We start from the raw sequence: 21,985 nt of genomic DNA, 5'->3' as shown, positions 1-21,985 counted from the left end.
GATTGATTTTGCCAACCTGTGTGAGTATTTAAGGAGATTGATTTTGCCAACCTTTGTGAGTATTTAACTGATTAATAAGTAAATGGAGGAAGATAATAATTTAAGTAAAGAGGAAATCAGAAAACGAAAGGCAAGGGAAAGAATGAGGGCAAAAAGGTCAGATCCCGAATTTAGGAAACGCGAAAATGAAAGGAGAAGAGCTTTAGCCGCGGAAAAAAAGTCTCTTTCGGGAGCAGGTTCTAGCACACAAAATGTTGGTCCTACCACGAGGCCAGTTGGCCATGATCGTACGAAAGATAATGCATTAAATAAATGTTCTATTGAAAGTACTCTAGGCGTAGGCATATCTATTAATAAGGAACCCAATAATGTACAAAATGTTAATGCTAATATTAGTGAAATCATCGAAAGCGATGAACAAGTACCTTGTACGTCCCATGGTAATGTCTATCCGTTAGAAAGATTAAGAATCTTGAGACAAAATGAAGAATGCAGTAAGAGGGAGTCGCTAGGTAAGGGGAAAAAGCGAGAGAATGAGTCAAATTGTGAAATTGAAAATCAGGGTGGAATATTTACCAAGAAAGTAAAAAGGGTTGATGAATGGTATAGATCAAGCGAACGTGTAAGAAATCAGTTAAGTAAGGCTACTGAACGCCAAGATCCAAAGTATAGGGAAAGTGATAGAAACCAAGCGGCTAAGGCGGCTAAACGCCAAGATCCCGAATTCAGAGATAAAGAACGTGATAGAGACCAAGCGGCTAAGGCGGCTAAACGCCAAGATCCCGAATTTAGAGATAAAGAACGTGATAGAAACCAGGCGGGTATGGCGGCTAAACGCCAAGATCCCGAGTATAGAGACACTGAACGTGATAGAAACCAGGCGGCTAAGGCGGCTAAACGCCAAGATCCCGAATTTAGAGATAAAGAACGTGATAGAAACCAGGCGGGTATGGCGGCTAAACGCCAAGATCCCGAGTATAGAGACACTGAACGTGATAGAAACCAGGCGGCTAAGGCGGCTAAACGCCAAGATCCCGAGTATAGAGACACTGAACGTGATAGAAACCAAGCAGGTATGGCGGCTAGACGCCAAGATCCCGAGTATAGAGACACTGAACGTGATAGAAACCAAGCAGGTATGGCGGCTAGACGCCAAGATCCCGAGTATAGAGACACTGAACGTGATAGAAACCAAGCAGGTATGGCGGCTAGACGCCAAGATCCCGAGTATAGAGACACTGAACGTGATAGAAACCAAGCAGGTATGGCGGCTAGACGCCAAGATCCCGAGTATAGAGACACTGAACGTGATAGAAACCAAGCAGGTATGGCGGCTAGACGCCAAGATCCCGAGTATAGAGACACTGAACGTGATAGAAACCAAGCAGGTATGGCGGCTAGACGCCAAGATCCCGAGTATAGAGACACTGAACGTGATAGAAACCAAGCAGGTATGGCGGCTAGACGCCAAGATCCCGAGTATAGAGACACTGAACGTGATAGAAACCAGACGGCTAAGGCTGCCAGGCGTGAAGATATAGGTTTTAGAACGTCTGAACGTTCTAGAAATAGATCTTCAGCCGCAGATAGGCGAGCAAACCCCTCGGTTTTAGAGCAGACCTATTTTGATAGCATTAAAGACGGCCCAACGTGGCCGTGTGAAGGATGTTCAAATCTTTTTTTTAAGTCATCTGGCACCATTGTAAAGTCCATAGATTTTTTGTCAGTCCCTGGTATTGAACAAAGAGAGTTGAATGATGAAATATTTTTGTGTAGTACTTGTAATAAAAGCGTTAAGAGAAAGCAAATTCCAAAATTTTCAAGGGAAAATGGATTTGTGTTTCCTGAAATACCTGCGCAATTAAGAAACATAAGTAATTTAGAAGAAAGAATGATATCACCACGAATACCATTCATGCAAATACGAAGGTTAGGGTGTGACCAACAACGTGGTATTAAAGGAAATGTGGTTAACGTCCCTATAAATGTAGAGTCCACCGCCTCGGTTTTACCCAGGTTACCTCGAAACACGGATACTATTCAAATTGAGTTTATGAGAAGAATGCAGTATAACACACCCTATTTGTACGAAACTGTGAGACCCAAAGTCATTTTAGAGGCCCTTAACGTTCTGGTAAAAACGCCTTTGTATGTTAAACATGGAATTACCGTTAAGAGTGACATATTAGACCCCATTCCTGAAGAACTTGAATTTATTGTTGACGAAAATGACCGTCAGGTAAATCAAGTTGATGTTTCAGGAGATAATCCAGTAGCGCCAATAAACGCAGAGAATGATAGCGATGATATGTGGAATGAACCTAACGAAAGTAGTTCGTTAACAGTTGGGAATCAAGACACATTATTAGTTTCTTTAAGTAATTTTTTGCCAAGTAATACCATGCATGTTAAGTTTGCTCCCGGTGAAGGTCAAACCCCAATGTCTTTACTCTTTGACGAGGATGCGGAAGAATTGTCATTCCCGAGCATTTACGTAGGTCAAAAAATGAACCTTAAGGTTAAGGGAAGTTTTGGTGATATTTTTAAATGGGAGCTTCGTAATATTGATAGGCGCTGTGCTAAAAATCCTTCGAAATTGTTTTACTCTTTTGTCAAATTGGAAACCTTGAAAGTTAGTCAATCTATACAGGTTTGCATGAGGAAAACTAAAAGAACAGATGGGTCGATATATACTGCTGGACTTTTAGCCTCTGCAGGTTCTCTTGATGCTTTAATTAAGCAGGATGATGGTTTTAGGGTTTTAGAAAGACTACAGAGCTCGCCTTCTTATTGGCAACACAGACAAAAGGAATTGATGGGTATGATTAGACAGCTTGGTACGGCTACCTTTTTCATAACGTTTTCTGCTGCCGAAAGTAAATGGCCTGAGCTACTGAATATTTTGAGACTAACCTCTGGGCAGGAGAGTTTACCTAACGATGATATTAACAATTTAAGTTTTTCTGAAAGGGCAAAACTGATTCAGGATGATCCTGTGACTTGCGCTAGATATTTTGACCACCGTTTTCGGGCTTTGCTTAAGGCTTTACAGAAATTAGGTCCTCTTGGCGTTATAGAAGACTATTATTTTAGAGTTGAAATACAGCAAAGAGGTTCGCCCCACCAACATGGTTTGATTTGGATAAAAGATGCTCCAAAACTTAAAAATGATCTCTCAAATGTTAAGGAAGTAGAGGAATTTATTGATAACGTTATTTCTTGTGCTGCTGAGCACAATGACGAACATTTAGATTTGTTAACACGATTACAAATTCACAAACACACAACGACGTGTAGAAAGAAGGTCGATAATAATTCCGTTTGTCGTTTTGGAATCCCGTTTCCACCTATGCCCAGAACCATAATTTACGACCCTGGTTTAAGAGAGCCTGGTAGCGTACAGGAAGAACTCAGATGTAAGGAAAGGTCAAAGAAATTGTATGAGATGTTGCAATCGAAAGAAAAAGAGTTTTGGGTAGATAGTTTTGAGGAGTTGCTAGCTAAGTTGCGTATAACTGAAGACGAGTATATTTCTGCCGTTACTTATGACCTCAAAAGGAAAACAGTTTTGTTGAAAAGACACCCTAAAGATACTAGAGTTAATCCTTACAATCCGTGCGCTTTGCGTCTTTGGCAGGCGAATATGGACATTCAATTCGTTCTTGATGCTTACGCACTGGTTATGTATATTGTATCATATATAGGCAAGTCTCAAAGAGGGATGTCTTTGCTTCTGCGCGAAGCTTCTAAACAGGCAAAAAATGATAAATGTTCAGTAAAACAGAAGTTGAAACTAATTGCTAATCAGTTCTTGAATGCCCACGAGGTAAGCGCTCAGGAAGCGGCTTACTGTGGTTTACAAATTCCTGTGTCCAGGTGCAGTCGCGCCTGTGTTTTTATAAACACCAATGCCCCTGAAAATCGTGTACACATTCTTAAGAGTCAATCTGAACTTGAAGAACTACCAGCAGACAGTAATGACGTTTTTGCCTCTGGGATGCTAGAACATTATGTTCAAAGGCCAGAGGAACTAGAGGCAATAACGTTAGCTCAATTTGGTGCCTGGTACGAATATTCCAAAGCCCGTAGAGTGACTAAAGCCGCCCACGATCATGTTGATGAAGGAGAGAGCAATGAAGTTGAAGCTTGTGGTAAATGGCTGAAACTTAAAGATGAATCAGGGTTTATTAGGAAACGTGGCCGTGCTAAAATAATTAGGTACAGAAGATTCAATTTAGAAAAAGATCCCGATAACTATTATCGTGAACAATTAATGTTGTTTAAGCCTTGGCGCGATGAAAGTAATGATATTTTGACAAAGGATATGAAATCAGAATATGAGCTTTGTCACGAAACTATTAATGAAGTTAGGAAAGAATTTCACAATGAAATTGACGAAGCGGCCGTGGAACAGGCTGTAGCAGATTTTGAAAATGGAGAAATTCAAGTGGATGTTACTAATATCCAGCCTGAATTAGAACATAGAAATGAAGTTGATAGATCTTTAGCTATGGATGATTCCGATTTTTTAATTAATACGGTTCAAGAACCTGTAGGAAATATTAATAGAGAAATTATTGATGGCAATGCCGAAAATACTGTTGCTCCGTCAATTACCTTAATTAATGACTCTGAGTACAACGCCCTTCTTAGAAAATTGAATTCAAAACAAAGAGAGATATATTACCATGTTTTGTATCATGTAAAAAGCAAAGAAACTCCGTTGCGCCTCTTTGTTACAGGGGGCGCTGGTGTGGGGAAAAGTCTTTTGATTAGTGCTATATTTGAATCTGTGTCAAGGTTTTACAACAAACAACCTGGGAGTAATCCATCGGAAGCGAAAGTAATTCGTTGCGCACCTACTGGCAAGGCTGCCTTTAACATAGGTGGGGCAACTTTGCACAGTACTTTTAGTTTACCCGTTAGCCAATTTGGTGAAACACTTCATAAATGCAGGTTACTCTATGGTCAAGTAAAACTAGTAATAATTGACGAAATTTCAATGGTTGGAGCGAAAGTGTTTAATCGGGTAAACGCTAGGTTACAAGAGATTATGGGTTGTCCTGATTATTTTGGTGGTGTGTCTGTCTTTCTAGTTGGAGACTTTAACCAATTGAGACCAGTTTGCGATCATTTCGCATTTCAAGGTCAAAGTGAGAAAGATAATCCTTACGCGTCGTTAATTGGTAACCCAATATGGGAGCAATTTGAATTTGCCGAACTTGAGGAAATTATGAGACAGAGAGATGATAAAATATTTGCTGAAGCTTTAAATAGAATGGCTGTGGGAAGTATGACTCAAAATGATATTGATTTCTTTAGTAGTCTGGAGGTAACGCCTGAGCGTGTACCCCCAAAAGAAGCGATACATCTTTTCGCCACTAACGCGGAAGTAAACCAATTCAATCAAAATAAGCTTTTAAACATGAATACGGAAAAGGCTGTTTCGGTTTCAGTAGATGTTGTCAATGGTGATCTTAGTAGTGAAGTTAAAAATAACATACTTTCCCAAGTTGAAAAGTTAGCAACGTCTGATACGTATGGTCTGCCCAAACAATTGACTCTTGCGTGTGGCGCGAGATATATGATGACCAACAATGTTGACACCTCTGACGGACTAACTAATGGGGCGACCGGTTGGTTAAGAAAGATAGAGTACGGCACAAATAGGCTCGGGGATAAAATCCCGTTCAGGGTATGGATGGAGTTTGACGATCCCAAAGTTGGGAAAATGTTGAGGCAAAAATGTCATGGTTTATATTTGGATAGTAATATTAACGCTTCGTGGACGCCTGTTGAAAAGGTCATAAAGTCGTTTAATAGAAAATGGAGACAAAATAATGCCTCAGTTTCTAGGAAACAATTGCCTTTGGTTGTTTCTGAGGCCATTACGATACATAAAAGTCAGGGTGATACTTACTCGTCGGTAGTTGTTCATTGTAAGGCTACAAAAAAAATTGAAAGAGCGCATTTATATGTGGCTTGTAGTAGAGCAAAAACCGCTTCCGGTTTATATATTGATGGAAAATTTAAAGTTCCTAATTCACCCAAAAACAACTTAGTAGAATTGGAACTTAAGAGGTTGCGAGACACAAAAAGCATCGAACTACCTTTCTTGCATGATCCCGTTTACATTTATGTACATAACGTGCAGTCTTTAAATGCTCATTTGGAAGATGTTCTAGCAGACAATGTAATCATGAATAGTCAGTTGTTATGTTTTGTTGAGACATGGAAAAAAGAGACGGACGATTTTAGAGTACCATTGTTTAAGGAAGTAGGTGGTATTTACTTGCCAAGTACGGCACGCAGAGTTGCTTTTGGTTCGTCCATATATTTAAGAGAGACGCCTGAAAACGAAGTTAAAGAGATAGATACTAGAGTTTTACGAAGCGACAGTCCTGTTAAAAATTCTCACGTGGAACGTTGCTGGTTAGATGTTTACATAGAAGGAGAACTTATATCTGTGGTATTGTTGTACAAATCTCCCTTAGCAAGTTTGAGAACTGTGTTTGAGGACTTTAACCCTTTGTTTGACATGAAATATGATTCTTCCATTCCAACAGTTGTAGTCGGAGATTTTAATATTAATTTCTTAAAAAGCAAAACGGCACTGAGCACGTTTTTTGATTCATTTGGGATAAGTCTTTTACCTGGTCTGGAACAAAAGTATTCGACTGACTATCATTGCCAATTAGATTTGGCTTTTGGTAATAAACTATTTCGAGACCGATACGAAGCTTGTTATAGAGAGACTTACTATTCTTACCACAAGGGCATATGTATTTTTAAAAAATGAATAGTTTGATATGCAAAAGTGGATAGTAGCATTATGCAAAAGGTGGTGATACTATACTGATGTCCTTAAATCTATAGCTTAGGCTTGGGATCCTAGATAAAGAAACCCAAATTTGGCTTGGGATCCAGGATAAAGAAACCCAAATTTGGCTTGGGATCCAAGATAAAGAAACCCAAATTTGGCTTGGGATCCAGGATAAGAAACCCAAATTTGGCTTGGGATCCAAGATAAAGAAACCCAAATTAGGCTTGGGATCCTAGGTAAAGAGACCCATTTTAGGAGTTGATAGTGGGAGTTGATACTTGATAGATGTGTGATGTCTACTATAGAAGCAGTTCGTTGACGTGGTATGACCCATCTCAAGGGAAAGTTCTGTAGTAAGTTGAAAATAAGGTATGTAATAGTGTCAACTTGGATGGTTAACAATCATTGAAGCGATTTATTTTGGCGAAATACTCTATCAAATATCTGAACGCTTATCTTAGGCTAAATAAAACTTGAATGTAACCGCTATGTAAATCGTTAAAATGATGTTGTGACATCTGTGTCTAATGCACATTCAAATGGTGGTTAAAATTATTTTAGTAATGACGAAACTGAAAGAGCAACAAATTAATGTCCAGTACTTATAATATTGTACAAGTGTCAAATAGGTCCATATGAAGATATTGTACTTAGGATCGTGGCATAGCGAAAGAAACGACCACATCTGGAGTCCCACGAAGAACAGTCTATGAGAGGATGAATAAATAGCAACGGCATATACCTTTTTTAAACCGTTGTTGAGCCCAACTTGACGCCCAGAATCAAATATTTCTTGGGATTGGAGTCTTAGTCTTTGCAATTTGGAACTTATGGTGCTAATATACTTATGCAACAGTTTTTGAACTAAGAGCAAATGCATCTTTCTATGAACTATGCGGCATGATAATTGCCATCTTTTGGGCCAGCTAAGAACGTTTTAGCGTTTAGTCAGTCAAAATAGGTGTTACGTTCGAAGTCATTTATGGTTTTTTCCCATGTGGGTTTTCCCAGAACCTTTTTTCCCACACAAGCATGTTGGGTTTTTATGGTTCGAATTAAGTTTTATTTTACTACGTACTTGGGCCCAAGTGGTCGAAGGTCAGGTCACCAGCAAACCCAGAAACCTACACGCCTTCTATCTCAACGCCTCGCAGATCGCCAGCCGAAGAAACTTCCCTGCCGGTCACGAAATCTAATACGCGGCATCAGCTTTTAAGAGATCCAACAGAATTCCTAAGATACCCACACGCGAGTTGATTTAATTAACTTACAATACAAACATATTAATTTAATTTGAACACCTACAAAGACGGTAAAATCATAAACTTGCTTGGTTACGGAAGTTTACTAGATACATTGTCCAGAGACTACGGTATTAACTTCGTTTGGTTTACAAATATCTCTTACGTTAAAACTGTTAATGTTTTATTTGATTTTAGACGTTTCGACGAGTAGAATCCCTAAAATAATTTTGAAAACTTTCTAATGCTAAAAATGCGACGTATTTTATAAGTGTAGCGCTCCCCATTTTTAAACTGCCAATCTACCATTCGCGAATTTCGCGCCAAGAGTTTTCAGTTCAGTCCGCTAGGGGCTGCGTGTTAGTTTACCTCTCTCAAGCCTCGGCGCGTATAAATAGACATGTGTTTAGTTCGAAGATTCAGTGCACCATTTACGATGCCATTTGTATTCGGCTTATGTTGAGTTTTACCACAAGTGACAAGTCTAATTTTTTGCGGATACGGAACTTAGTCTTTGCGATTCGGATCTACCACCATCAATTTACTTTCAAACTACAAGTAAATGCAACTTAACCCTCTACTTAGGGTTACTGCCTACTGCCTTCTTTCGTATCTGAGCAACAAACATCGGTTGAACAATCATAGACCTAGTAAGTGATAATTTTACTTTGTGTTTTGGTTTTTTTTTCCTATATGGGTTTTCCCAGCACCTTCTTTCCCACGTGTGCTTATATTTTTCATTTCCCAGACCAGTGCCCAGACAGTCATTATTTATATATGTTATAAAGGTTGAGGAAGCCCTTTTAATTCCAATCTTAGGCCTTGGCGTGATTCATTATTGTAATTATAAAAGTCATCTTGTATTTTTGCATATATTTGGGGATCATGGTTACGGTTTAATTAAATGAAACCTAACAAGGCTAACAGACTAAGTGAATGGTAAAGCAGAAATAATGTTAATAGGGGGAATGCGTATAAAAATTATAATTTTGAGAAGAAGAGTTTAACAAGAACTCTAATACCCCTTGTGTTAAATAAGTTACAAATATAATAGATAATAACAAGGAACACTTTGACAAGAACATGGCTCTAATGCTGACCTTTGAGATCCTTATTTAATTCTTGTTTATTTTTATTTCGCTTATTTTTTTCTTTGAAAGCTATCGCTTCCATTACGTTGATGTAACTTTTTCGCCTTATATTTTGTTTATAGAACAAAACATCCGCCTTAATTGCAGTGGAATTAATTATCTCGCACTTTGGATAAACACCGTGGCAGGAACATGTCTCGAATGCTGAGGTTTGTAATGGTTTATAAAACCAATTTAATTTAATAATCGTTTATTTTATTTCGCTCGTTTTCTGTGAATTCTATCGCTTCAATAAATGTTGCATTTCATCTTATGTTTATTTCTTATAGAACCGAAACACCGCCTTATTTATTGAAAATACAAGTAGGCCAGGGGAAAGTTGTTTGCGATTGTCTTATTCGGGCAGACAGGTATTTGTCAAGATTACCTTTAAAAGTTTGGAATGAGATGAATGAACTGTCGTTTCAACGATTGACTGACAACATCAAGAAGGTGGAAGATGTGAGCCATTGTATAGGCGTTACTTTAGTGGACCTGGAGTTGGAAACGAAGGTGTTGTGCGGACACAAAATGTTAGTTTCAACTGATGAAGCTTTAGTTACGTTAGGATCAATCACCCTTTGCGGTTTTGGGGCAAGAATTGAATTTAGAACAAATAGATTTGTACTGACTAATGCCTTAGCACTAAGCGAAATACAACTAAAGAAACTCTTCAAAGAAAAGTACGGTGAACGGAATGAAACCCAAGGTTTATCTTCGTCAACAAGCTCCAAAAGAGTTCAATGTTTTAATTGTGGGAGCTGGGGTCACTTTGCTGGAGACTGTACTCGTGACAATTCTAATAATAGACTTAGAATTGCCAAAACGCCTTATTGTCGTGTTGTGTCATCATCAGTTTCAAAATCTCAAAATCAATCAGAGTTGAGGGGTGCGGTTGCAAAGATCACAACTGAAAACGCGTTCGAAAATGAAGACTTTCACGTTGACCATTCACATTTAAATGCTATTGAAGAACAGTACTCCTCTGAACAGGTATTTTATTTTGTTTGGGATCTGTTTTTAACTAATAAAATCTCTTGACTTCATTATTTTTCTAGTCTCAAAGTCCGGAAGGACATTCCCAATCAGGACCACCCCCAATTCCAGCCTTCACGAAAGCAAATAACGATGTCATATCCGAAAATGGCGACGAGGCGTCACAAAACGATGAAGGTACCACTTTAGAAAGTAACAATGAGGAAACCATTTTGGATTCCAGTAATGAAAATGAAAATGAAAAGATGGATATTTTTGGATAATATTTGTGGATGAATAAAAAATTATTTACACTGTGCATCTTTATATTGTTTTGAACGCGTAGAACAATTGTCCATGTTTTAAAGGGTATGGGAACTTACAATTTCATATCATATTTTAGCACGAAAGTGGTATTATATTACACTTTCAAGTCTCTACTTTCAAAATATAAAGTTTTTAATATAATTGAACCAAAGTTTCTATTTTTAAAATCCATTGGAAAATCACGAAAACTCAGTTTCGATATATAAATAATTTTGTCTTGCCCAGCTTGTTCGGTTGGTTTATGACATCACACGGGGAAACCTATATGAGCGACCGCGAGCGAGAGCTATAGGCGCCTCGCGCTCTGTCCATGCTTTGATAGCGGAGAGAGTGGCACCATCTCGCGTGCGTGACGTCAAAAACAAGAAAACGTTGTAGCCTTTCTTAAAAACTTTTAAAAGTGGATTTCAAATAATTTCATATGAAGCATTTTCAAATGCATATTGCCAAATAACTAGAAATCGGAGAATTAATAGCTTGATATTTTTGAATTCACAGTAATTAATTCTATCTTTTGCTATATAAATCAGGGTTTTTTCAAACGAAGCTTCTCATACCCTTTAAGAATACAAATCATACTGGTAGACTAAGAATACGGTTGAGGTATAGCAAGAGAGTAGAGTTTCCACAGCAATTGAGAGATATTGAAAAGGCTTGAACAATTGACTATTTTAAAATTGAATTCCTGCACTTGCAAATAATTAAAAAAAGCGATAGATGCATATATTTAGGTTGTTTAAGGGGTAGTGATAGTCATCTCCACTCGGAGAGGTAATATTTTGGCTTTCCCAACTTGTTTTACAGTGCATGTGTATATGTATCAACTCCCGCTCCATATGTTACGAAATCTAACAAGAGCCCATTTGAGAACGACAAAATATATAATTGGGCACTTTTATTGTACCCCGATAATGAAACGAATCCTAATTAACACTTGTGTTAAATGCTTGAAAGTTATCCAGGACGTGAAGATAAAAATCTAACTAATTCGAAGAAACGATGTACTTTCACTAAATTGCGAGTAGGTTGAATAGGGCAGCTTGTTAGCTCTCAATCTCGATTCCTTTCGAATAAAAACACTTGGCGCGACACGTTGTAATTGGCTTTTTATCCGCTATCAGAAATATATATGGGAAGTGGGCATCATGGCACGCGGCCTTCTTGGGGAGGGAACGGTCTGAAAAATCGCTCCCGAGGCACACTATCCCACTATCTATTTCGGTCTTTGGGAACCCCATTCCTTTTTCCCTGCAAGTCGTGACAAGATGTAATGCAAAGAATCCCACACACTTTGGCTTTTGTATAAAGAATACGTATCCAATGCATTGAGCAAAATCGAATCGGCCAATACAATTAGGTCAAGATAGCCGATATCGTTTCTGTTTCTTACCCGATGTCCGTTCGTACCCTCGGCTTACCAATTTCCCAAATAGCTTGGATTGCCGCGTGGGGGAGCGCCATTAGATAGCTCTTAACGCCTAGGCCATTGGGTTCAACGAACCATCAAGTTTGATAGCTCGCTTGACCCATATGACGTCATTTCATGGCGCCAATACAGTCAAATAAATAAATGAAATAGAATCCCACGCGTCTCAATATAATCGGATCCGGGTTTTCCGTCCTTTCAAAAATTAGGATATAAAAGTAGTTTCCTTGTTGTATTTAACATAAAGGAGTTAATCAATCTCACATTCCCCGTACACCGATTAAGCGCTGACGTGGACGGGTAGGGCTTTTACAGATTACACGTAATCCTTTTGCACGGTCCCTCGATATTTAACAACGATAAATCTCGCGGAACATTCGGGTGTATATATTGAAAAAAAAAGTCAACACTGTATACCTTTCTACTCGTTCAAAATTGACCCAAGTCCACGAGTGACGCGTGAGGTTTTGCTTTCATAAAGATCAAGTGTACTTTAGGCGACTGTGTTTTATAACTTAGATTCGAGACTTGTTCTTAAAATAAATTTCACGCTTTCTCTAATAGGCCTTACCAGTTCCAGTTAAGGTAAAAGTATACGTGGTTTTCGTGTATCAGACTCAGCACACACACACAACACTCGAGGAAACCTATCCGTCCTGAAAGTCGCCTTGTTATGATACAAGCCCGCATAGCTAAAACGATATATTTGTCACAAAAATACGCCCTTCTCCCGAAGAACATATCAAATCATATAAAAAACGACCATTTTGAAGCCCAAACAATGACCACTCCCTTAAGAGGTGTTAGTAAATTGGCTATCGCTATAAAATACCCATGGGACAGTGGTGAATTTTTTTTCCCTTTTTGTTCTTAGAAACGACACGTACGCGGATCCAACGCGATGCTTTTAGTAAAATTTACGTTATGAATCGGATACAAAATGGTATTTAAAAAAAAAAAAAAATAAGGGGAGACGTATTTCTGATCACGAATCGTTCCAAGATGGTTAAAAGGGTTAAATTATTCTTCCTTTTGAAAATAGGTTTTTACCTCTCCGAGTGACGTATGTCACGGAGAGGTTCTAATTTCGACGTGTCTGTGTGTGTGTCTGTCTGTCTGTCTGTCTGTTGTTATTGACTTACACCCCAGGGGACCGTGTTCGCAGTTTCCGAATTGAAGCAAATGTGTTCGCTATTTCCGGACCGTATTCACAGTTCCCGGAAATTTCAAAACTTGAATCTATCCACAAATCAACTGGCCACTATTACTTCATCTGACTAGTCAATTGTCTATTCTACATGAATACCAATCTGTACTTATTGGCTTCAAACACCACCATTTTGTGGTCTTTGTCCATTCCACATAGACACCAGTCTGCACTTACTGGCTTCTATCACCATCATTTTCCGGTCTTTGTTTTCGTCCATCCCACATGGTCACCAGTTTGTACACCTGGCATCTAACACCACCATCTTCTGGTCTTTGTTTTTGTCCATCCCACATGGACACCAGTCTGTACACCTGGCTTCTAACACCACCATCTTCTGGTCTTTGTTTTTGTCCATCCCACATGGAGACCAGTCTGTACACCTGGCTTCTACTCCTTAAGGTTAAGACATACGCGGCGATCGGCCAGGGTTACGAGAAACGTCCGGCCTCCCAATGGTGGGGCTTCCACCAAAGGTTCACGCAATTGCGCTGTTCTTATCCATAGCTGCGATTCGACACCCTTATATACTACCTATTTGATGAAGGCGAAGCAACCGGCGTATGCTTCATTTCAAACGCCAATATTAGTCAAGTCTCTCAAGAATGTTTAATTGTTCTTTTTCAAAACGATGTAACGTTCAATAAGGCGAATAACTAACGAAGAAAATATTAAATATTAATTATATTTATTTTAATATTTAAGATAATCTTGTTTCTCAATTCAAAATTAATACGGAAAGAGTTAAAAGCAGTCTATGTTTTTGTCTGTATGTGTCCGTCCGTTGTTACAGTAGTGCGCTGCGTTAGAAGTTCGTTTTGTTTTGATGTGTAAAGAAACCATAATATTCCCTTTATCCTTAATATAAAGTGAATATGTGGAAATATTTTTCGTAATTATGATGCATTTAGTACTTTTGTAGCTTTAAAGCTCTATTTCATTTTGATATTCCAAAGATTTTTTTTAATATTATTATTTAAAATGGATGTTTATATATTACTTAAGCTATACTACATCTGTTTATAGCATAATCCTTTCTAAAATCACAGTGAATACAAGCACAATGCTACTATGTTGGTCAAATGACCTCTTATTTGTCAATAGGCCTAGTGAACCAAAAAGTAAACGTTTGGGTTTGGTTTTCGTTTCTGTATGCAGAGACATTAACGGTTCAGAGTGAGCCGAAAGTTAAATACACTTTTAAATAATTAGGCTTACATTTTATTATCATGGTGGAAATCTGGGCCGCGTTCAGCAGAGCCCAGCGTTGCTGAACGCGGCCCAGGGATTTTGTTTTTGAATTTTGACGTTACGGTGCTTAGCGCTGAGCTAGCGCGGTCTTCAAAGAAAATAGTCGGCTTTTTGGGTAACGTGACGTAAAACGCGTAGTTCTCAGCTTGGCGAAAAAACTATGGAGGAATTAATACAAATAGCTCTATGGGACTATAGCTATTTAATTGGCGTGAAACCAGTTGATCACGCGAGAATTTTAAGAGATATGTTAGTTTCTAATTTTAATAATAAAAGTTGTTATCTATCTCTATAAATATGTTATCCTACAATTTTTGTTAAGCCTTGGTACCTTGCACGCTTTATTAGGCTAGCGTCATTTATAAAACGCCGATGACCCGTTTTTCCCCCATCGGATGATTTTAATGTGTACAAGTATATCATTATTGGATGTAAAATGTCGTCTGATTTACAGTAAATTTGCTATGCTTTGTATACTGCTTTAATATTTCATAAATTTTAACTTAAGAAACATTTCCATATCTGGGTAAATAAGTTTGTAAGTAGTCGTCTTGACTCGGAGAGGTAATATTTTGGTTTTCCCAACTTGTTCTATGATAATTCTGACCTATTTCAATCTCCTAACGTAGAATTTCTTCTATAATAATGCATGGGTATATTAAAGAAGGTATATCTTTATCGCCTTGTTTAATCCTCAGTTCTTTTAGTTTCAATCCTCCCTCTACTGATCTGCTGTTGTAAGTGAAAAAAAGTGATTCCTGCAGGTCCCTTGGGTGGAATAGTATCGTAATTGCTCTTTAGTTATTTAGTTTTTCTATAAGGGTCCAATCTCTGGAGCTTTAAAACTACACGAGTCTTTTCCCCCCGTTACTTAAAAAGACCTGTACGTCAATTGTCTTTATTCTTTAGGAAAGAAAGTCCGATTACGCGAGCTTTACCCTCGATTTAGTTGATCTTTTATTTTTTTTAATCATTTGCTCTCTCTCTCTCACGCAATCTTACGGAACAAAACGTTAATCGAAATAATTATGGTTTTTTTCTCTTGAGAAAATGTTAATTTTAATTTGCATCAGTGCATGCTCGAGGAATTGCTCTTAATTTTCAGATTAGATTTAAGCAATGATAATTAGACCCGGGAAACAATATTTATCCTGTTCTTAATGCTTAAATGAAAATTACAGATCCATACGGGCCTAGCAAGTTCTAATTGTTATTTCTTTGAAGTTTAAATTAAAATCAAGGAAATAGGTTTTTAAGCCTAGTAATTAGAAATTGCGCTAATATTATTGGTTATAGTTCAATAGCTGGAAGGTTCAACGGTATAGAATTAAAATAGGTCAACAATATAAAGTTGCGAATCTCTGCAACGTATTTTCAATATATGCAAAACCGTTGCGATAATCAGGTATACCTTTAATTTCCATGCCAGATCGAATTCCTACTTAGTTATTTAGCTGAACGTTGAATTAACATTAATTATACTTGTATTATGTTACTATGTTTGGCCCCAATCTTCGTTGTCAAGAATTTCAAGTTAAAGACCATGGCTATATACGAGAGGTATAATTAGGAACGTATACAAATAACTTGGAACTACCACCATCTCTCTCAAACTCCAGGGAGCTAAATGTTCGAAAATCTTGATTCATCCCTTATTGTATTGTCGCCTGATTTTAGTTCTGTTTTTGGAATGCTCTTCCTCAAATAAGCCTAGCTCGGGTTCTCGCGGCTATCTCCAATTTTCCACACGTCTTTTCTCTATGGCCATATTGGATGTATAAATTAATCCTTCCGAGTTATTTGTATGCCTTCCTCGTAAGGTGTGTTAGTGCGTCTTTGCCGGTCGGTAGACTTTTGCCACCTTAAATTAATTGATTTAATTATCGCTGACTCTAATACTCGTAAATAACGGACGGTATTATTTGAAAACTGTTCAACTAGAAAGTCGAGAGATACGTATTGAATAATTATACGTTGTCGGAGGAGTCAAAGGCTATACTCAAATTAGGCCTACAACACCCAGGTTTAGACTCGAAAATATTTAGGCCTAATAGGCAAGCGACATTTGTTTCTATCTATGCATTCTATTAAAATTAAGGTACTTTCATCTCTTCTCTTATTTTTTCCTTTAAAGCGTGTATATATAGGTTTGGATAAATCCACAAAAAAGTTATTGCGTAAGAAACATCAGTCCAAAATGATGGGAAAGTTCCTAAGGTCCGTAAAGGGTTGCCAAAGCAACGATATCGTTACTCCGTTGTTTCTTGCCCCTGTTAAATTTTGACTGCATGCTGGCGAAAGAAACCAGGTTTTCATATGGGTTTTATATCAGTTTTATCTCTCATTCACGTCTCTAATATTTTCCACTCGCGCCCAGCTTGATACGCTCTGAGGGTCGAAGTTATAACATACCTCGGTTTGCTCATTAAACGTAAAATCGCGTAAAAGTATAGTATATATTGTGTACAGGGTGTTTTTGATAAAAGTCTGCGTGCATAAATTAAGGCAAATAGATTTTGTGACGAAAATGGAACTTCTATCTCCATTTTCCCCTAAGGGACACATTGATTCAACATCAACCCCATTAATTTATGTACGCAGGTTATGCACGCAGGCTTCCCAGAAACACCCTGTATATATCTAAGGATAGAGTGAAAGGGTAAAAATGGTCAAAACTTATCTACGTACTTTATATTGCATTGGCTATTAAGAGCGGGTGCTAGCGGTGGCCGTCGTCTGCGTGCTGCGTCTATCCATCTGCGGTGCGGCTACCGATCGATCCCTTTACGTCCGTCTCGTCTCATCTTTCTTGGCATCTCTCTTTCGCTCCCTCTCTCTCTTTACTCGACTTTTAATGGTCCGGTTATCAAAAAATCTGCTAAAAGAAAAAAAATAGTTGGAATGAAGTTTTAAGAACCAAAGTACTACTGTAAATGTATAGCAAACATTAGTGTTTTTTCTTCTCCTGGTATAATTTTTCTACATTTCAGTTTGGTTAAGACTCTTAAGAGTTCTTGATTAGTAGTTAAAAGGATTTGAAAAGTATAGATTTCGAAACAAATTATTTACTAGGGTTTACTTCTGTCTACTAATGTACGATTCGTAATTTTGCATAGTAATCCATCCCTTCTGTTAAATTTTCCCGAAACAAGTTGTTTATCTTCCTTACTCGCGAACTAATCTCCCTTAATGTGGTTAATTCCACACTGAACCAACCACCTTTTGGAAGAACGCCTCTTATCCATGGATATTTTGTATCAACCCTTCCATCACCTTAATTCCGGGGGAGATTTAAAGTGTCATTTTATAAAATAGAAATTTCGTTCCTTTTTAAAAGAATAGAAGTCCATCATTTGCCCTAATACCAAGAACTGGTGTATTTCAAACCAAAAGTATTTATAACAATATATTTTTCTAACCGTATATTTATGCCTAATAATACTCGGGTATTTCTATATATATTGTTTTAAATTAAATTCGGCCTTACTTAATCAAAGAGATAAATTATCTTGGCCAATGAAATTTTATAGTCGCACGCATATACTTATGTTTCAACGAAGTCCCGATTTCGCGCCTAGCACCCCTAAATATCTTTGGTTTCTCTCTCTCTCTCTCCCTTTCTTTCTCGCTCTCTCTTTAATTCATTCTCCACTAATTAAACGTCAATTTATCGGCGCTGTTTCAAGCCATACCTCTTCCTTTTTGAAATTGTTCTTTTCGAAACGAAATTGCAACGAGATTCCTCTGATTTTCATTTCCTTCAAACCGTCTACCCCTTTCAGTTGTTAAGAGTACTAAGCTTATCTATGTATATTACTATACTACAAACTCCTATATAAAAGTTCATTAACCTGAAGTATAAGTATGGATTTAACGTCGTTAAATTCGGCTTCAAAGGTACCAGTCCCGCGCAGAATTGTAACGCCTTTACTTCAAAATAATGTTCTTCTTTTCATACCTATATAAGTGGGGGGGGGGGGGTTTGTCTTGAAATTTCTCCGTTTAAGCGCCCTTCCGATAAGGATGGTCATCTTCATTCCAGAGGTTTTCCCGAATAATTTATCTTTATTTTAAACGGTCCCGGCTTGCTTGCCGTGTCTCTTAAAATCCTTGGTCCACGCATGCACGGGCTCCGCGTTCCTCGATACCAACTAAACTTATTAGCTATGTATAGTTTTACAATTTAACAGGACTGCGTACCGAAGCTGGATGTCGTATATCGCGTTACTTCCTGTACTTTGCGTGTTACGCGAGTTTTAGAGGGAAAACAGTACATAGTTTTAAATTACAAAGGTGAAATTCAAAGCGTAGATTTTTAGATATATACTGAAATTAAATTGGGTTTATATTGGGAAGATTGCGTGGCATTAAATATGACCAAGGCTTAGTTAGAATTATATATATATTTAAGGAATCGTAGGACCATAGAAATTAAATTGTTTTTTCAGTTTCTTATCTTCGTTTCTTTTAATTAATTAGTGCAAGCATTTTAAAATCATTGCGGCTGCGGTATAGACCTTTTGATTTGTCTAGGCAGTGTCGGTTTTAAAAAACATTTACCAGATTTTATAGTTGATAAACTTCTATATTTATTTTGTATAGTTAGAGATTTATTTTTTCTACAAACTTATTGTCCTGGAAACGTCACGCGATACTTACATTTCGAGACAACAAAAAAGTCTAGGGATGCGATTTTCTTTTCAGGACAGTACGCTAAATTTGTTGTTTAGTCGGTTTATCCTAAAGACGTACGAGACCGTGAGATATGGGAAGGCTCTAAATCACCATTCTTTTCTTTTCCAGAATCTTAACTCTTCAAAGAAAGGAATTTCTTCTTCGGTCTTATAGTATACAACAAACCGAAACCTTGAACCAAAGTTCTTGGCAGTTATTCTATAAATTTACGATGAACTTAACTCTCGCTTCTCAGGGTTACTTTGGCTTTAAGTTTTGTTGAAGTGCTTTTTAAGAATATGATTATTTTCTCTCGTCCAAATTTATTTACTCTACAAAGAAATTTATCGTAACTTTGTATTACGTATACAGCTTTATCGCTTTTAAAGGGGATATAAAGACCCATCCAGATTTTGAGGAATGACATCGTGTTTAGCAGTTGTTAGGGAAAAAAGGCGCTAGCTAATCGAACTTGAAACTAGAACATGTATGATGAGGTGTACGAGTAGTAACTATAGTAAGACGTCCTTGGTGTCTTCATAATCAGTCGCTGAAGTTCAAAAGACAGATTAAAGCTGTCAGAAATAGAGCCAAAAGTTGAAAAAAATAACACCGCCATTCCAACAGTTTGAAGCTGGTATCTTTCACGTTATATAGCTCTGACACGTAGACAAATTTTTCAGTCGCATCACGGAGATAGGCAGAAATCAATCCGCAGTTTTCTCTTTTCGAAAAAAAAACCCCGAAAATAGAAAGGGATTTCAGAGTATCTGGTTAGGAATTTCCGCTCCAATTTTGCTTCGCTGAATAAACAAACGATGGTGAGCTTAGTAAGTACATGCGGGAATAAATGCAGCTAATAGGAATGTATCTAGGCGGATTTTGTGGGAAGAGCTCTTTTGATCACTAAATATCTCAGAAATTAACAGAATAATTTGTTTAAAATTGGCTTAGAACAATTTGCGACTAAGACTTTTTCTAATTACCAATTTCATTAATCTCTATCGATATAATGGGTGACCATTTGACCTTGTTTGTTTGATAATATTTTCGTAGAGCCAATCTCAGAATACAAACAACGGTATAAACGACCGCTATTTTCATAACTGTACGGTAACGGCAAGCTTTGTAATCATTGAAGTAAACCTAAATCCACTCTCGTAATACCACCATGCGAGATTATAATACCGCGCGGTATACTCTTCAAGACCAGTATAGCCGTATTCCAACATAATAGAGCCATTTCGGACCCCATTTCAATCACTCTCCACTCTCTAATATGCGTGCGTGAACATTATCTCTAATGAGCACTATACCGCCCAATGCATAGATATTCAAAATATGCTCAAAATTTGCATTCTTTTTCAGCTATAAGTAAAGAAAGAAAAATTATGCAATTTAACAAAAAAGTTCGAGAGTTATTTTTATCACATTTTTAATCGCGATTATATCAAATCAATTGTCCTCTTATCTAGATTAATATGGAATGATTTTTAAAACTTCATTGTCATTTGACATTAACACACCATAGTTTGTAGTACAAACAACAAGTTATATACCGATTAATTGCTCATTTCTCCGTGTCATGCATATTGAAGTTTACAACCATATTTTTCTCGTGTCTATGGGAAAAGGTCCAAGACATAACTGAGACTCTGCATGAGACGAGTGGTTAAGATTCTCGAGGTCGGTCTGTATATAAGTAATTTTTGTAGCGATGGTTACGAGCTTGCATACGCCGTTCTTTTTTCCTGTGCTGATGGGTTTTACATACACTTGTGGCCTTTGAAGAAAACCAAATGTCGCGCATTCAGGCAGGCAGCGAAGAGCGTACAAAACAAATAACTCAAAGGGAACGAAAGTACTTAACGTTGTGGGTTAGTTATGGAAAATGGATAAAGAAAACGAGTGTATGCTAAGAGAATAAGAAAATGTTTATTTTATCCTTTGGAAAATGCAATGCGTCCTAAGATGCTCTTATATTGTAGTGGTCTAGCTACGTCGTCGATTTTTCAGTGCTTTAGAAGTAAGCTTTAACCCTGATCCTCCCTGATCCTTATTGCAGCATAGCGCTGAATTTGTAGGCTTAAGAAATTTGGTAAAATTCTTATATGCATTTCGTTATGGAAATTGATTTGTCCCAAAACTTGACAAACGCGTAATACTGTTTGGTCTACGAAAACCATAATGAACCCTAAGGAATAGCCCTATATACGCTTACACCAAGGTTTTATTTCTATCGCTTTTTTCTCGTATATATGAGGGATTAAACTATATAGAGTCGGTGTGCGGCGTCGGCGACAGTATAAGGGTAGAAATGAGGACAAGCAATGCATTGAGCCGTTGACACAGGCAATATGCAAGCGCTCTGTCCATTATAAATAAGCCATTCCGGCAAAAAAATATTTCTTGATCTTTTTCTCTCGTATAGGCACTGGGAATTTCGTCAGCAACGATGATGGTTAAAACACATTTCCTTATTATCAGAGTATGTTTAAAGGGTTACCGACTGTGTTTTACTAGTCAAAGTTGTTTTAAAATAATACCTTTAGAATAGTGAAAAATTCATGGCAAAACCGAGTCAGAATAGAGTTTTAAAATGTTATTATTATTAATTAATCTTATAATAAAAAATTATTACAAAATCGTATTCAGAGTTTCTATTATTATTATGACATGATGGAGCTATTATAATTTCAAGTCGAAATAAATATAGAGTTAATTACCGATGTCCTTAACCCTTTAACTTATTCGCCACAGGAAGTTCTCCGTCCGTATTTCAAACGCCGTTCCTTTTCGTCTTACGCTTCTTCTCTATCAGCGCGTTTTCTTGGAGCGAGCTTCCCGTCTTCTTCATCTTCCACTTGAATATAACGAAGGAAACGGGCGAGCCTTGATCCTTTAACACCCCAAAAATAACTAGAGGGCATC

General features: G+C 37.6%; 3 protein-coding genes across 4 annotated transcripts in view; 2 read left to right on the top strand and 1 right to left on the bottom strand.

Moving 5' to 3' along the window:
- The window catches only part of LOC149658566 (vasopressin V1a receptor-like), a 121,126-nt gene that overhangs the window by 16,705 nt on the left and 82,436 nt on the right, over nucleotides 1–21,985 (top strand). The gene's annotated exons all lie outside the window — the stretch shown is intronic.
- LOC149658573 (G protein-coupled receptor dmsr-1-like) overlaps nucleotides 1–21,985 on the bottom strand; it is a 118,685-nt gene that overhangs the window by 92,776 nt on the left and 3,924 nt on the right. Inside the window, exon 2 of one of the 2 annotated variants that reach the window (XM_089844151.1) lies at nucleotides 17,069–17,258. The gene's annotated coding sequence lies outside the window, so the exon portion shown is untranslated. The remainder of the gene's footprint in view (nucleotides 1–17,068; nucleotides 17,259–21,985) is intronic. The other variant, XM_089844152.1, reaches the window with a different exon arrangement.
- On the top strand, nucleotides 7,048–10,488 carry LOC149658574 (uncharacterized). Its single transcript, XM_089844144.1, has 5 exons — nucleotides 7,048–7,176; nucleotides 7,385–8,714; nucleotides 9,278–9,364; nucleotides 9,485–10,187; nucleotides 10,253–10,488. Exons 3-5 carry the CDS (start codon nucleotides 9,348–9,350, stop codon nucleotides 10,451–10,453), a joined length of 921 nt encoding a protein of 306 aa, XP_089700270.1. The 5' UTR covers nucleotides 7,048–7,176; nucleotides 7,385–8,714; nucleotides 9,278–9,347; the 3' UTR covers nucleotides 10,454–10,488.

The sequence above is a fragment of the Phalangium opilio genome, unplaced genomic scaffold (assembly GCF_054372755.1).
Source record: "Phalangium opilio isolate 3A_F unplaced genomic scaffold, DU_Popi_V2 ptg000075l_1, whole genome shotgun sequence".
Taxonomy (NCBI): domain Eukaryota; kingdom Metazoa; phylum Arthropoda; class Arachnida; order Opiliones; family Phalangiidae; genus Phalangium; species Phalangium opilio.
This window is presented reverse-complemented; position numbering and strand designations above follow the sequence as displayed.